The sequence below is a fragment of the Mastomys coucha genome, unplaced genomic scaffold, assembly GCF_008632895.1.
Source record: "Mastomys coucha isolate ucsf_1 unplaced genomic scaffold, UCSF_Mcou_1 pScaffold22, whole genome shotgun sequence".
NCBI classification, from domain to species: domain Eukaryota; kingdom Metazoa; phylum Chordata; class Mammalia; order Rodentia; family Muridae; genus Mastomys; species Mastomys coucha.
The window spans coordinates 200,962,995-200,979,243 of record NW_022196905.1 but is presented as its reverse complement, the minus strand read 5'-3'; the positions used below and the strand labels follow the sequence as shown (position 1 = coordinate 200,979,243).

At 45.6% G+C, this 16,249-nt stretch overlaps 1 protein-coding gene across 6 annotated transcripts in view; it reads left to right on the top strand.

The window, feature by feature from the left end:
- Positions 1-16,249, top strand: part of Palld (palladin, cytoskeletal associated protein) — a 393,911-nt gene that overhangs the window by 352,426 nt on the left and 25,236 nt on the right. For all 6 annotated transcript variants that reach the window (XM_031339914.1, XM_031339915.1, XM_031339917.1 and 3 more), the window contains 2 exons: positions 2,248-2,922; positions 13,281-13,416. In XM_031339914.1, the coding sequence (XP_031195774.1) occupies positions 2,248-2,922; positions 13,281-13,416 (811 nt within the window). The remainder of the gene's footprint in view (positions 1-2,247; positions 2,923-13,280; positions 13,417-16,249) is intronic.

The following is a 16,249-nucleotide window of genomic DNA, read 5'->3' as shown; positions in this document are numbered from 1 at the left end:
CCTCTGTGAAGCGTCAGCCGACAGAGTCGGGGAACAGTGCCTTTGACGAAAGCCACCAGGTGCAATGGCAGCCAGAGTGTGGGAGAGCATTCCGTAGCTTGGAAGCCTAAGGAGCTACAAAAGGCAGAGGATGTGGAAAGGGGCTTTGGGAAGATGGGAACGAGAGACCTGGGTAGTGGCTTTAGTGGAGCTGGTGGGTGGCTTTTACAAGTTCTATTCCTAGTCTGGTCCTAAACACATGAAGTGGGAGCACATGTGCCAGACAGTCTACCAAACCACACAGACATCTGGAATTTCATGGGAGCGGCGAGTCCCAGCAGTGGTTGGGCTGCTCTTTAAAATACTCAAATTAAGTTCAGTAGGATCCCACAAAGTCCTTTGTTATTAACAATTTCTGATGCCTTGCACAGATTAGGAATGGAGAGCCCTCCTCTCTTTGTTGCTTTCAGTTCTCGGGAGAATACTTCTTTGCCTTTCTGCGGGTGAAAGTGTGGCTAATAATCAAAGGCTCAAGGAGGACGTTAGAATGTGGGATGTCTCTACATCTAATGGCACCTCATGACAATCCTGCAGCTTCTTTGCCTTTTTCATTCTTGTACTTGCTTTGAGTTTATTGAAACTTCATCTTTGAAGATTAAATGCCTGAGGATAAAAACAAACAAAAAACCCTTGGCATTTTCTTTTGTGTGTGTGTGTGTGTGTATGCAAGATCCAATGTGTGTATGTGTGTATGTGTAGGCTGGGGGTCAATGTCCAGTCTCTTCTTGCTCTCCACCTTAAATGTTGGGGCGAGAGCTGAGCCCAGAGCTCGTTTTCCCTAGCTAGTCTGCTCTCTTGCCTTGTGCACCCCCTGACCCTGCCTTTTGCATACTGTGATTACAGGTGTGTCCAACTTCAGCATGGGTTCTAAGGATCTGAATGCTAATGCCCATAGTTGGCGCAGCACTGTGTTTATCCGTGAGCCACTTACTCCTACCTTGCCCCATTTTTTTTTTTTTCAGTGTTTAAAACTGAGTGCAAAAGTACCTTCTCATGGAACTGTACCGGCTTGATCTGCTTGTTCAGAGCCAGCTTCTTTCGACGTTCTTTTGGCCAGCCATTGGCTGCTTTGCTGACCTGACTAAACAAAACAAAGTAGATGCACAATGAATCTCTAAAGTTTTGAGTAAAAGAATGAGGTTCTCACTGCTTGGTGACTCGTATTTAAAAAGAAAAAAAAAAGTACAGCTAGAGAGATGACTTAGTACCCAGGAGGTACATGGGTATATGTGCAGGCAAAACCACCCGTACATCCATGAACATAAATCTTACTATAGCTAAAGATAACTTTGAACACTTGATCTTTCCAGCTTATGGGATGACAGGTATGAGCTACCATGCCCAGTATGTTTTGCTTTTTTAGACGGGTTCTTGCTCTGTAGCAGAGGATGCTCTCACATCTTTGATCCTCCTGCCTCAGCTCTCCCTCATCACAAAGACAATACTCCTTTGCATCCAGTTCTAAGAGAGAAAACTCAGCTTGTCATGTTATGAGTATTGAGTTGACGGCAGTGAAGGAGGAAAAGCAGATTAACTGAGATCTATAAAAATAACTTGAAGTGGCTTTTGTTTTTAAGTTTAGCTTTCTTGTTCTGATGAAATTTTTCCTCCCCCAAAATTGTCTACAAATGGCTTGGGAACTAACTCATCTCCAACTTTTTTCCTTAAGGCTTCTTCTGGTTCTGGTACAACATGGCTGTTGGGAATCAGACAACAGCTTCATCATAATCGGCAAGCTGGTCTGGCTCATCTCACATGGAGTTCAATTTCTTCTGTCTCTCTCTTTTTTTATTATTATAATTATGTCTTGGGGGAAGAGGGAGAGCCGTTGCATGTGAGTGCAGTGCCTTCAGGGGCCAGAAGAGGGCGGCTGATCCCCTGGAACTGGTTGGCAGGCATTGGGAACCATTCTTTGGTCTGGGAACCTAGCCTGGTCCTCATCAAGAGCCGAGCTGACTCTCAGCTCAGACCACTGAGCCATCTCCGCAGCCCCTTCCATGGAGCTGAAATGAGTTGTTGGCGTTACTGTCCCTTGCTTTGCCCAGAGTGAATCAGCCAAGCCCTTTCAACTACGATGACTTGCCAGATCTCCCGGTCCAACTGTGGTCAGGCTCCCGTGAGAAACTCGGTTATAGGCATGCTTGTCTCCACCTGGGATGTGCCCCTTCTCTGAAGTTGTCGCTTTTCTCTCTGTGTGTGTGTCCACAGGGATCCTCTGAAGCTTCAGCAGCTGCAGAACCAAGTGCGCCTGGAGCAGGAGGCGTGCGCCTGGCCCCCAGCGCCCCCGGGTGTCCCTTGCAACAGCAGCAGCAGCGGCAGCAGCGCACCCCCGTCGCCGCCCTTCCCCCCACCGCCACCAGCCTTTCCCGAGCTCGCGGCCTGCGCGTCGCCGGTGCCCTCAGAGCCCATGAGCACGCTGACCTCCCGCGCCACCGCCATGCAGTCCTCTGGCTCCTTCAACTACGCGCGCCCCAAGCAGTTCATCGCGGCGCAGAACCTGGGTCCCGCATCGGGGCTGCCCACGCCCACCTCCAGCCCCAGCTCCTCCAGCCTGCCGTCGCCACTGTCCCCCACGCCCAGGCCCTTTGGCCGCGCATCCGGGCCACCCTTCGTGGAACCCGAGGCCATGTGGGGCCCGTCCTCACCTTCGCCGCCACCGCCGCCACCGCCGGTCTTCAGCCCCTCCGCCGCCTACCCGGTGCCCGACGTGTTCCCGCTGCCACCGCCGCCGCCACCGCTGCCCAGTTCCACCTCACACTGTGCCTCGCCCGCCCGCTTTGGCTCTGGCCAGACGCCCGCAGCCTTCCTCAGCGCCCTGCTGCCCTCTCAGCCACCGCCCATCGCTGTCAACGCCCTGGGGCTGCCCAAGGGCGTCACACCCGTGTGAGTGACACTTGTGCGCCTCCAGCACACAGGGGCTGGTTGCACATAGCCCCCCTCTGGCCCCCATCACAGTGCGCCTGCTAACCCACATACCCAGGAGTTCCTAGTGAAATCTGACATCCCTCCCTTTACCCCACCGCACCTTCAGATGTCATGCCAGCAGCCAAGTGGCACTCAGTCACCATTAAAGAGCTGCTTAAAATTCTCATCAGCAAACTCTCTGAGGTGCTCTCCATAAAAGTGGCCTTCGCAGCCATTTATACAGCATTTATTCAGATCACATTATTTCACTGTGTACCTTTTAAAGAGATATCCTCATCCCACTAACATAATATGACTCCACACAGTCAATAAACTGAGATAGAATGTCTATCTGACCCCAAAGCCCATATTCTCACCACCAAACGAAGCCCTAGTTCAGCTCAGGGTTATACTAGATGGGTTTTGGTTGAAAATATACTTAGTGTTTTAGAAAGACTAAACATAATTAAGAAATAATCCTTTAAATACGTCTAGATAGAAGACCTTAGTTACTTTTCTATTGCTGTGACAAAACGCCATGACTAATTTACCAAAAGAAAGAATATGATTTAGGCCACCACAGTGCCTAGGGCATGGATCAAGCAGGCAGGCATGGTGCTGGAGTTTCCCATCTCATCCACAAGCATGAAGCAGAGGGAGAAAAAGCGGGACCTGATATGGGCTTTTAAAACCTCAAAGGCCACCCCCAGTGACACACCTCCTTAAACAAGGACGCACCTCCTCATCCTTCCCAAACAGTTCTACCACTCCTAACCTCAGATGGACAACCTTAAAACTCTTTTTTTTTAAAAAAAAATATTTATTTTTTAATGTGAGTACACTGTAGCTGTCTTCAGACACACCAGAAGAGGGCATCAGATCCCATTACAGATGTTTGTGAGCCACCATGTGGTTGTGGGAATTGAACACAGAACCTCTGGAAGAGCAGTCAATGCTCTTAACCACTGAGCCATCTCTCCAGCCCACCCCCACCCCCTTAAAATTCTTCAAAATTGTTAAAGACAAGATTTTTACAAAAGCACAGTAAAAAAAAACTTAAACAGACACCACGCAGGTGTGGACAGGGTCTGTTGGAGCATAAAGTGAGCAAAGGCTAAGTTGGCACATCTTTCACGGCATATTTCAAAAACGAGGAAGTGCAGGTTTGGGGTGTAGCCCTGTTGGCAGAGGGCTTGCTTACTTAGTGTGCACAAGACCCTGAATGCAGTCTCCAGCACTCCTGTAATCCCACCACTCGGGTATAAGCCAAAAGAGAACATCAGCTTAAGGTCATCCTCCATTAAATATCAACCTTGAGCCCAGCCTGGGATCCATGAGACCTTGGCCCTCAGAGTGGTGCTGATGAGACAGGGGCTTAGATGAGGGCCTGAATTCTGCCCAGGAACCCACACAGTAAAAGAGAGAACTGGCTCCCACAGGTTGTCCTCTGACCTCCATGTGCGCACCTTAATATGCAAGCACACCCATAAACAAACAAAAAATGTAAAATAAAAATCTTAGAAGAGTAAATGTTAGTAACGAGCAGGCTAAAACCTGTGTCTTTACTCTTCCTACTGAAATCTTCCTGCAGAGTTTGCCAGATGCCCAGAGACAAAACAGAAGTAAAAAAACAGAGTTTATTTTTTCTCTTAGCTTAAAGCTTCCCCATGGTTGGGATGTAGTTAGGTTACAATGAGCACAACCCCTGCCGTAGGGAGCCTTAACCGGGGAGTGGCAAGGACTTGTTTTGTCTCGAACTTTCTAAATGTCGGTTACATGAATTCCATGTTTGAAATCTGACTTCTTCTCAAATCCCAACTGGCAATGGTAGAGTCAAAGTGAGTGCGTAAGTCAAAAAGCAGATTCCTGTAGTAATGACATGATAACGGGCTTCTGTTGAAAGTTGAGTCAGAGAGCTTGCCTGAGGAAAAATTTCTATGCAGTTTTTTTTGGTTTGAGCCTTTATTTTGCTGGTAGAAAATGAAGCATTAACTGTCACAAAGAAGCCTAGTACCGCTCATATAGAACTTAATCTGAGTCATCTTTCATATGCACTGTGTGGTCATGACCTTAATCATCTTGGCAGAGACAGGCGATCCCTTCTGTGCCTCAGCTTTGAAATGCTTCCAATGATGCCCCTTCTGAGGGCTTGCATCCCGTAACAGGAGTGCCTATTCATTATCACCAGCTGTGTGTGTCAGAATTAGTCTTTAATTACTTAATTAATACCACAAGAGCCCAGACATTCCTAACATTTCTTTAAAAATTAATGGAGAAGCCACTCTGATTGGTGCTGGTGGAAACTGAACCACGGAATTGTCAAGCCCCGTGCTGCCCAATAGTAGTGGCAGATGAGGGCTCAGATCTGTGACAGCCCAGTATGCCATGACTGGGTTGTGTCTGCCCTCTTGAAGGAATTTGCCCTCACTAGAACAAGCCATTCTTGGGTTTGATAGAGGAGTCTTTGGTAACATGGCTTCCTCTGTCAGGCTGTGCCCATTTCAGTCTCTAGAGGGTCTGTGTATGTCAGAGCCAAGTCTGGGGTTGTATCAGGTGACTTCAATTCCCTAGGATCAGATAGACACAGTGGCTTCTGCTCACCCTCAGTATTGGACTCTGTTCTCATAAGGCGTGTGGCATAGCCACAGTGTTCCAGTGTCTTTCAGACCATATCCCACTGTCTTCAAACATCTGCCCCTTAAGTCTTGGGGTTACATACAATGAACCCCATTCCATTGCAATGAATCGGTCATTATCCCCTCTTTCTCTCCCAATCTCTCTCCTTCTTCCTCCCTGGCCCCATCTCTGTCCCTAAGTCTCCTCTCCACCCTGCACCCCTCTCCCACCTCTGGCTTTTGTTTTGTTTTGTTTTGTTTTGAGACAGGGTTTCTCTGGGTAGCCCTGGCTGTCCTGGAACTCACTCTGTAAACCAGGCTGGCCTCGAACTCAGGACTCTGCCTGCCTCTACCTCCCAAGTGCTGGGATTAAAGGCATGTGCCACCACTGCCCTGCTGTCTCTGGCTTTTTTGAGGCAAGGTCTTATGGAGCCTACCCTGGCCTCAAACTCACTATGTTACTGAGGATCTTCTTAAATTCCTCATCTTCCTGCCTTGGTCTTCCAAAAGCTGAGATTACAGCACGTGCCACCATACTCAATGTATGCTATCTCTCAGTTTCCCCTCTTATACAAGTAGGGCCTTGGCTGGAAATATTACCCCTGGTTTGTCAGAAATAAGAGCGCGTGCCTGCAGGACATACTGAAAGCATATAGCACTCAGCTCTTTACAAACTTTCCAGTGCCCTCTCTTTCCCCTGGTTTATAGGAAACAGACAGAGGAGGAGCACTAGTACTTCTGCATGCAGGAAGTGAGGGGATTTCTTAACCCCTGGAATAAGCCTGAGCAAAGAGGGTTTGCTCTGAGCCAGCCTAGAGTGCATTGCCTCCACTGATCTTCCTGGAAGCCTGATCTCTCGGTTTCCTGATTGAAGAAAACAGTTACAGAAGCAACACAACCCTCTTGACCTTAATGGAGATGTCTGATTGTGACAGATTCTGGTTATAGTTCATTGTTAGACATATGGAGCATTTTAATTTATTTTTCTAATCAAGCCATTGGTTAAATTGTAAGCAGTAGATAGAGAACCCAGCAGACAAGGGGCATCAGACTTGGTAGACATCTTGTTATTCCTGTCTTCCTGAGACAGATAGGTTGGTGCTTTGCCATTTCCCACTGAAGGATTGGAAGCATCCTCTCGGGTCCTGTTATCAGGCATTCACAGAAAGATGTACCATCTCTTGGGCCTGTGTTTCCCAGTAGCTTCATAGGCTAGGCCTTCAGGGGCTGGCTGTACAGGTGGGTGATTATTCTATGAACATGTGTCTGACCAGGGATAGCTCATTCAATCTACGTGCCGAACAACACTACCCAAAGCATATCCAGTGAAAAGCTGTGTGTAGACCCTCCTCAGTTCACTCCTCTCAGAAAATAGGGGGAAGAGAATTCAGTACTATCGAGTAGTTAACTGCAGCCTTTTAAATAAGAGCTGATGGTACTCAATAGCTTGGGCGTTAGCCACTTTAGCATAGCATTAAAATTCAATATAAAAATAGAACTGATTAAAAAATACTGTCTTTTACATATTCTTGAATGTATGATGCCCTTGAATATAGAAAGGATCCCAGAATGCCTGTGATCTCAAGTCCTGAAATGGTTGTGGAACTGAGTCTCCCCCCAGGGCCGCTCAGCTTCTGTAAAGGGACTAAGAGTGGCCAGCAACGCAGGCTGTAACTCCAGCTGGTGTACACTCTGCAGAGCTGTGTCTGCCCCATCTGCAGGAGTTGACCCAGAGGCGAGATCTAGGGAAGGGCCTGGCCTGGAAGGTTTTACCTTCAAGTGCTTCTATACATGCTCCAAATGCTTTTGCCCCAAACACAGGACACTATCTAAAATGGCAAGTGACTTTCTGTCAAAGGCAGGGTAAACTGCTCCGTCAGGTTCTTTGGACTCAGTGTAGACTCTGAAGTGGAGCAGGAGGCCTGATCCAAGTTGTTCACTGATTCAGGTTTGCTTCTGGGTATAGAGTTTTGTGAGGAGATCTGGTTTGAGTGCAGTTTACTTTAAATAAGCATTTTTTTTTTAATTCTACAACTCTGAAAGGGGAACACCCCTTTGTCACCAGCTGCCTTACTTCCTAATGAGCCAGCTCTTCTTCCATTGTCAAAGGCAGGTCCACATGAGGAAGCGAACCCAACCCTGCTACTTTCCACTGCAGCACAGTATTCAAAAGCTTTGCCCTAGAAATGAGGCCATGTCCCACCTCCCATGCCCCCCTTCTCATGTGCTCCATTTTGATTTCTAAGGCCAGCCTTGCATGTTAGTCTAAAGCCCATTTGCAGTTTTTATCTCATTTTTCTAAAATGTTTTCTGAATTATTCCTATGAGTAGCTCTGCCCACCACACACCCTTTTTTAAATGGTTCCAAATTAAAATTATGTATGAGAAATGATGGCTTCGCTATCCCTGCCCTGGTGGTTCACAGTGGCTATCTGCTGCCGTTCATTCTGACCATGGGGTCTGTGTACTGCCTACCCAGATCTCCATAGCTCTGCGCACAGTGTCCTTTATACCCTCAGCTGTTAAGTCACCTGACCGCTCTCATAGAGGCCACCTATCTATATACCTGGCAGGATGTGGCACCTCCAATCCCGTGGGATACCCTTTCCTTGGATCTTTTTCCTTCCCAACTCAGTCACCTCCACTGTAGAATATGATGTTATGAGCAGTGTGACATTATTTCCATCGGTACTGCATCCCTAGCACCTACAGGAGAGTGGGACTCTGAAAAGCCAGGCAGTAAGGGTTATGTGCCAGTTCTAGAAAACTTCTGGTCTTTAAAAACCCTTCTCATCCAGCTTGGTCTCTTGGCCCACCTCTGTGATTGACCTTCACAGTGGATGTTTTGTGGCAACCTCTCTCACTAGGCCAGGTATGCACTCCCTCCAGTGGCACCCTCTTCTATGACTTACATTTTGTAAACACCTACATCTTATACTTTACTGAAGAAGAAACCTAGACACATAGTCAATAGGTAACTAGGCCAATGCTTGATGTGCTTAAGTCCTTGCTTTTGAACCGTTACTCAGGCTGAGTCTCTTAACATCTTTAATGACTGGCACTTGTCCACATCCTTTCTTCCCGTGACTGCATTAGATAACTCTTGAAAAGTCCTCTGAGGTCATTCAGCCACTGTCCTTTTCTGGTTCCCTTCTGCTCAGATGGCTCACAGAGCATCATGCGGTTTGCTCCTGAGTCCACTCCCCAACCTGCTCATCAGTCAGTGTCTGTGATGAAGGATAGGGCTGCGTGGGACTCAGTTGTCTTCGCAGGGGTGAGGCTTTGTAGACCACGCTGCTTTTCTTCCTTTTGTACATGAAATGTCTAATGTGTAGGATTTCATGATGTCACCAAGGAATGCAACTTGTTTACCTTACAAAACAAATGTTTCATTTTGCTTTTTTCCCTAGAATTAAAAGAATCTGCATTGGTGGATTAACCTACCACTATGCATTGCCAAACGCTCAGTAAATGTTTATAGAATTGGCTACACTGATCTTTCAACTCGTTGACTCCTATTAGAGTAAGATTGTTCAAAACTGAGACAGCGTGAGTTCCTTCAATTCTGTAAGCAAAGAAAAATGTCTTGAGACTAGGAGGAATCAAGAAATTATGTCCATTTCTTTCCACTGCTATTTGTTTTGCTTGGTTTGTTAGAGTTTTGGGGGGGTTGTTTGTTTGTTTATGTTTGTTTTTGTTTGTTTTTGTTTTTGTTTTTTGAGACAGGGTCTGGATATGTAGCCTAGACTGTTGTGGAATTTGTGAGCCTCTGCCTCTACCTCTTAAGTAGTTGGACTTCAGGCGTCAGATGCCCACTACATAATACTGATTAATTGTTGTCATTGTGGAATTGACTTGTTAAAAATAATGGAGAGAATTGGAAAGGGTTTGGGAGGGGGTAGTCTTAAACTACTGAAATAATAAATACCTGAGAGGCAGAGACCACACCAAGATAAATGACTTCTCTGTGAAATATTCCAGAGCAGTTTATCCTAAGTCAAAGACACTGGAAAATGTTTTCCAAGTAGCAGGACCGGCTCTCTAGTATAGACAGGTGTTACTCTCCCAGACGACTGCAGCCGTCTATGAAGACCAGCCCTCCATCCTTTACATGCTCTCTTCTGTTCTTGACATGCACCCTCTTACCCCTTTGGTTCTTACTTGTACCAAGAGCACAGCTCATAGCATAGTAGGTCTGCACCACACAGGCACCTTCTGTCACCAGAGGCTACTCATCCATGGTAGTATGACTAGGCCCTGCTTGGGCTACATATAACAGCAGGAAACCACACGCACGCACAGTTCACGTACTAGCGTTTGGCTGCCCTCGGTCTTGTCTTCCAGGTGACTTCAGAAGCTGACCCTTCTGTTTCCCAGGCAGTGGCAAAAGCAGCACAAAGCTTTCTTCCAAAGTTGTGTGATATTTACCTGTCCCGAGCTTGGCTTTTTACACATTGCCTGATCTCAGATGGTGTGGCGTGTGTATTCTTGACAGAGGCGGGAAAGGAGACGTGAAGCTAGGTAACGCAGAGTCACTCCTTACAGAAGCATCAAGGTGTGTGCTGTGGTGAGCAAAGAGCAGCCACCATGGGGAAACGAAAGACTACAAATCATCAACATGATAGACACATGAAGGATACCAACAAGGCACATTACCAATGGGATCATCTTAGGTACATTTCTTCCTAAGGGGACATTAAGGTGAAGGTGATGACATAACTGGGAAAAGGCCTGTGTGAAAAAACCCGGAAGACTGAGTTTGCTTGTTAAATGACTGCACAGGACTGACACCTGAATTCTAAATCATAATTTATATGACTCTATTAGTGCCATAAGCAAGCTCGCTTCCTGTTTTCTGTCCGTTCCCCTCTCCTTACATCTCAGGATGACTTCCCAGTGAGGAGAGCGAAAGTTAAAGAAGTTATGGTTTTTGTGTTTCTTTAATGGCTTAAGTGTGCAGGGGCAAATTTGACTGGATGAGATGGACCTAGAAACTAGACTATTTTCCTCTGCAAATATCAGGAGACTCAGTTCCAAGCAGATGAGATACACAGGGTTGGCTGGCTTGCAGAGCAAGGCTAGGATGAGACAGTACATTTCTATTAAAGAAAGGTGAGGGATGTTTCTCCTTTTATGTCTCCTTTTAGAAATGGAGGACAGGGGCTTCTCCTTCCACTTCCAGACTACACCTCTCCGTGGCCCAGGGCTCTCTCCTACATTAAAAATATTCAGCTTGTTTTAGAACAAGCATCAGGACAGGAGATCGCCTCTCCAAGCCCTTGCATTGGGGTAAGAGGTTGTCTTAGGGTTTTCCTGGTGTGAACAGACACCATGACCAAGGCAACTCTTATATATGGACAACATTTAATTGGAGCTGGCTTACAGGTCAGAGGTTCAGTCCATTATCATGAAGGCGGGAACATGGCAGCATCCAGGAAGGCATGGTGCAGGAGGAGCGGAGAGTTCTACATCTTCATCTGAAGGCTGCTAGTAGAATTCTGGCTTCCAGGAAGCTAGGATGAGGGTCTTAAATCCCATGCCCACAGTGACACACCTACTCCAACAAGGCCACACCTCCTAATAGTGCCACTCCCTGGGCCAAGCATATATAAACCATGACAGAGGTTGACTCTCTAAGCATTCAGGATAAACACCTAACAGAATCAGGAGCTTGCAAGAAGGATTCAGAGAAGTGTGGACCATAGAGAAGAACATCTACTGGGAAGATTAGGTGCACGGTCCCCAGGATAGGTGACATCACTGATGACCAGCGCAGGGAGCAGAGCAGTGACAAGGTCCTCGAAGTTTCTGCTTGCATGCTTTCCAGCAAGGTTAAACAGATCAATAAGAAATCAAAAATTGGTAAACCCGCTACTTCTTACCATAGTCAACAATGGTGTCAGGGGGGTGATGCTTTAACACATTTGCAGTAAGCTTTCTATTATTATTTAGAAATATCCTGCTGAATGAGATCTATAATTTATGTGTATTCATAATAATAAACCTAAACATCCATTTCTTGTACCTCTGAAATCCTTCAGCAGCTGCGTACACTAACTCTCCCCCAAGCTAACCACTGCCCTGAACTTCTCTTCTTTTTATGGTTTTCCACATATCTGTGTTTCTCTGAGTCTGTTTATCCAACCTTCACATGTATCAGAATCACCCAGAGAAGTTATTAAATACAGACTGCTGGGCTCCAGCCCAGAGTTTTGGATGTTGCTGATCTGCCACTAATAGCTCCTCTGGGTCATGGTGTCCACTTGTTCCACACACTCAGAGAGCAGCAGATTTTAGCTTTTGCCTCTTTAAAGTAGTAGTACTATACGCAATCTTCTGTGACTTGCTTCTTTTTTTTTTTTTTTTTTTTTTGTAAACCTCAAAGTTCAACTATGTTGAATAGGGTAATGATGGGCTATTCATTTTCCATTTACATAGTTTTTCCTCTCATTGATTTCCACCCACTGAGGTAATCAGGGAAGAGGCAGAGAAATAGGAAGCAGTTTGTGTAAGACACTAGCAAGAGTCCACATCTATCCAAAATGCAGCACTGGTGCCCCCTGGTGCACAATGCAGGAATTGCTGCAGCCCTTGGAAAGAAAAGTCTTGCTGCTGTGTTACTTCTAATGTGACCTACGGCAGAAGTCCAGATTTAAGGCTTACCATCCATTGTAATGCCTCTCATAGCCCTCTTGTGTAAAACCATTCCAAAGGCCTTTTAACACGACCTTACACTAGTCAAGTAGGACTCGCGGAGATGGGAGGGGATATAACAAATATAACTCGGGTTGAGTATCCCTAATGTGAGAATCCAACTTCTGAAACCCTTTCAAATGCATACAGTTTTGAGCATTCATGTGATACTGGAATGGGGAAATCTCCTGTGATGGGGCATGGTCAAAGGCAGACACACTAAGAATTCTATGTAGAATGCCCCTTATATTAGACGTACAAAATATACAAGATACAATGAAGGATTTTCACCATTTTTAGACAGAGTATTGCATGGCCCTGGCTGGCTTTGAACTTGCTATGGAGCTAACAATGACTTTGAACTCCTACCTCTCTGACCTCCATCTCCGAGTGCTGGGATATCGGGAATTACATACGCAGTCTTTTCCCTGTGTTGAGTATAGACCCCAGGGTTTTGTGCATGCTAGGCAAACACCCCACCAACTAAGCTCTGTCCCCCAGATCTTGACCCCAAGTATATCTGGCAAATGGTGCCACACTGTATTGCTTATAATGAGGCTTATCATCTTGTCATTGGATACACTGAATTATGAAGGACCAGAACATTTTAAAAATCATGGGAGAAATTTGTCCTTTTTAAGTCCTCTTAACATTCACACGTTGCATTCATTCTTATATATATTTTATGTATATTTAGTAAGCTACTTTAAGAAGCCCAACATCAAGGCTGCATCTGTTTAAGCCTCATAGGAAGACACATCATATTTTCATTTCACGTTGCTACTCCCTAGGATGCCATCCCTGTCTGAATATGCTCCCTCATGGGTATCTGAACCTTCTCCAAGACAGGGTTCCAATTAGTGGTTCCTGAACTCCTGAAAGCATCTTCTCTTCATAGGAGTAGCTGAGGATGCCTTCAAAAGATAGACTGTGAATGGCGCCTAGGCCCTCTCTTTGTTGAACTTGAATGCGGACTTGGATTTGTGTGTGTGCCCAGCAGTTGACCTTTCTTATGCTTTCCCTGTGCAGCGGATTTCCAAAGAAGGCCAGTAGAACTGCTAGAATAGCCTCTGATGAGGAGATTCAAGGCACGAAGGATGCTGTCATTCAAGACCTGGAACGGAAGCTTCGCTTCAAGGAGGACCTTCTGAACAACGGCCAACCGGTACTGATGGAACAGGGGCTTAGACTGGAACCCCAGCTCCTGCTAGCCAGATCTCTTCTGGTTCACTCAGGCTTACATTCATAAGGCTTGTACACCGGGCTGCCATTCTCTGAATCTCAGCATCCCTCTTAGTGCGTAGGAGAGAAACGGAAGCACTGATGGCAGCAGCTAGGGCTGACACCACACCAAATGATGTACACTGCTATAAAGGACCCACAGAGAGACCCACAGAGGTGGCTCCCTAGGAGGAAATAGGAAGGTGGCCTGGGAGAGCCGGGACCCAGAAGCAGTGAACTGGAATGAAAGGCTTCCACCCAGAATAACCTGTGCTAGAAAAACCACTGCTGCGGTTGAGTCCTATTCTCCTTAACTGAGTAGACGCTGCTCCCACACCTCACAGTAGTGCTGGTCCCACCATCTTGGTCCAAGTTTTAAAGCAATACCACCACACTTGACCACAGAAACTACTTATGCCTTAAGGCCGTAGGTGATTGACTATGACCATCGATCTGATGAGAAACAGATGGTTGGTTCATCCACTCCTTAAATTTTCCATAGCTGAGTTTGTTTGCTTGCTTAATCTTTTTGTATCATCTCAGAGTTTTTAAAGGGCTGGGAAAGGTTAGCAAATTAGGTAGCCTGAACATAGGAGATGAATCTTTTCTGGCTTTATCATGAAATACCAGAAAAATGAGCTTGCATGAAACCATCTCAGAACAGAAAATGCTCTAGGTTTGTGGGATTTCTCATCATGACACTAGTGATTAAGGGCTCTTGATCTTAAGAAGGATGAAGCTTCTATCAAGCTTTGTGGTGCTTGTTTCACTGGGTCCTGAGGCTCTGCAAAAGAAGGAAATATGTGACCCCCACCCCTAACCAGTGATTGCACACACTCTGGAAGCTTTCCCTGATTCTGTCAACAAAAGCTGTTGGAAGATTAAAAAAGATGCTTATGGGAATTTTGTTTTAGCCAGGTGAGGGCATCTCTCCAACTCATCCCCAACACAAACCATTCTTTATGTAAGTATTCCTTATGGATGAGGATCCTCTTGGATTAAAAATAAAACCTCATAAGGTTCAACTCAACCATATTATTGGTTTGTATATATTTTATAATGCATATAGTTATGTGTTATCTATATTTATTTGTTCAGCAATAAGTAAACATTCATAGTAACCTTGATTTGATAGTTTAGAACAAGAAGCTGAAGTTCTTTTTTTTAAAAAAAGGAATTCTCAAATGAGTTGTTCATACCATTACATAATATTCTGTTACTTATTTTGGCTTCTATAGACAAGAGCTTGTATTTCCACCTATCACACTAACATCAAAACCAAACTGTGAAGTGAGATTGGCTTCTGTGGGAAGCAGGGGCATTTTGGTGAAGAAGTAGGTATGCAGTCACTATTTCTGCCTATGCAGAACAGGTCTCCCATGGATGGTGATAAAATTCCCCACCAGAACATAAGGAAGACTTTGTCAGAGAGCAATGATAAAAGCAATAAGAGCCCATTTGAAAATTGAACTCCCTTGTCTTAACAGACTTGATAAAATCACTTTGCATAGTCGTACTGGACCAAATCACACCCTGAAGCATTCGGACACCCTCTTCTTGTCCCCTGCCATTTCTTTAACAAATGAAATAATTTCAACCTTAGGGCTATTTGGCATTTGGTCTGTTTCACTTCCCAGTTTCAGCTGGGATGAGAACCAGCAATTACTGGAAACTGTAAATTCATCCAACATATTTTTCTGATTAGAGAATGTTGAACAGTGTTTGTGTTGACATTCAGGCAGTTTTGAAGGGTCATCTGAAATAATGCCTGTACTTTTATATTTTACAGATTCTACCCTACTAATTATTCCTTATTTCTAACTGATCCCTTGTTGGAAAAGGCCCCTAAAGAGATCTGTGGACTCTCAAAGTTCCCCCCAGATCCATAATTCTAAGGCACATAGGACTCACAGTCAAGTAGAAGAATTATATTAGGAGACAACAAAACTGCTGCCATGTTCCACATAAGAATGGTCCAGCAGGGTTACTAGCCAACTGCTAGAGGCAGCAACAGTACTCTCTTCCTCCCAGTGGGCAAGCGGTGCGCATCTGCGAACTGAGGATGCTGGATGCTGGCTTTGGCACAGACTTACTTCATCCATGTGTAGATACAATTCTTTGTGAATTGTATTTGCTTCAAGTTGCTTCTACTGCACAGCAGCCAAGGCAGTGTGCTCATGTTGACGGAGCATATTCTGTGTGTCACGTGTGGTGGTAACTGACTGGTAGGATTGTCTCTGCCCGCAACACCTGATTTTCCTCTCAGGGCTCTCCATTTGCTGCCCCTTTCTGCCCCATCAGCTTTCTTTCTGTCACTGGCTGAGGCCAGCATGGATGTTCGGAAGCCTAGGATAGCCTTTGAAAAGAACATCTCCTTTAAGCCTTCTTCTGCTGGCTTCTGCTGGCTTTTTCTTCTGGTTTGGCTTGGTTTGGTTTTGGTGGTGGTTTTTTGTTTTGTTTTGTTTTTTCCTAAAGATAACGAAGACACAGCTATCCTATGTGGTCTTAGCCTTGTCGCTAATGATTCCCATGGATCTGTGTCATATCAGGTGGTAGATGCCAGGATTAGTTACCTCATCTCCCAATACTGGATTTAGACTACATGGAGCAGAAGCAGGGGAGAAAAGCCACAGTGAACTAAGCCAAGGAAAAGAAAGCAGACTCTTTCCGATACAGCTATGAAGCTGAAGAGAGACTCGTCACAGGAAAACGTCCAACCCTATTTTATACGTTTATTCCCTTTCCATGAGCAGTGATTGTGAGTTTCCCCTGAGTCT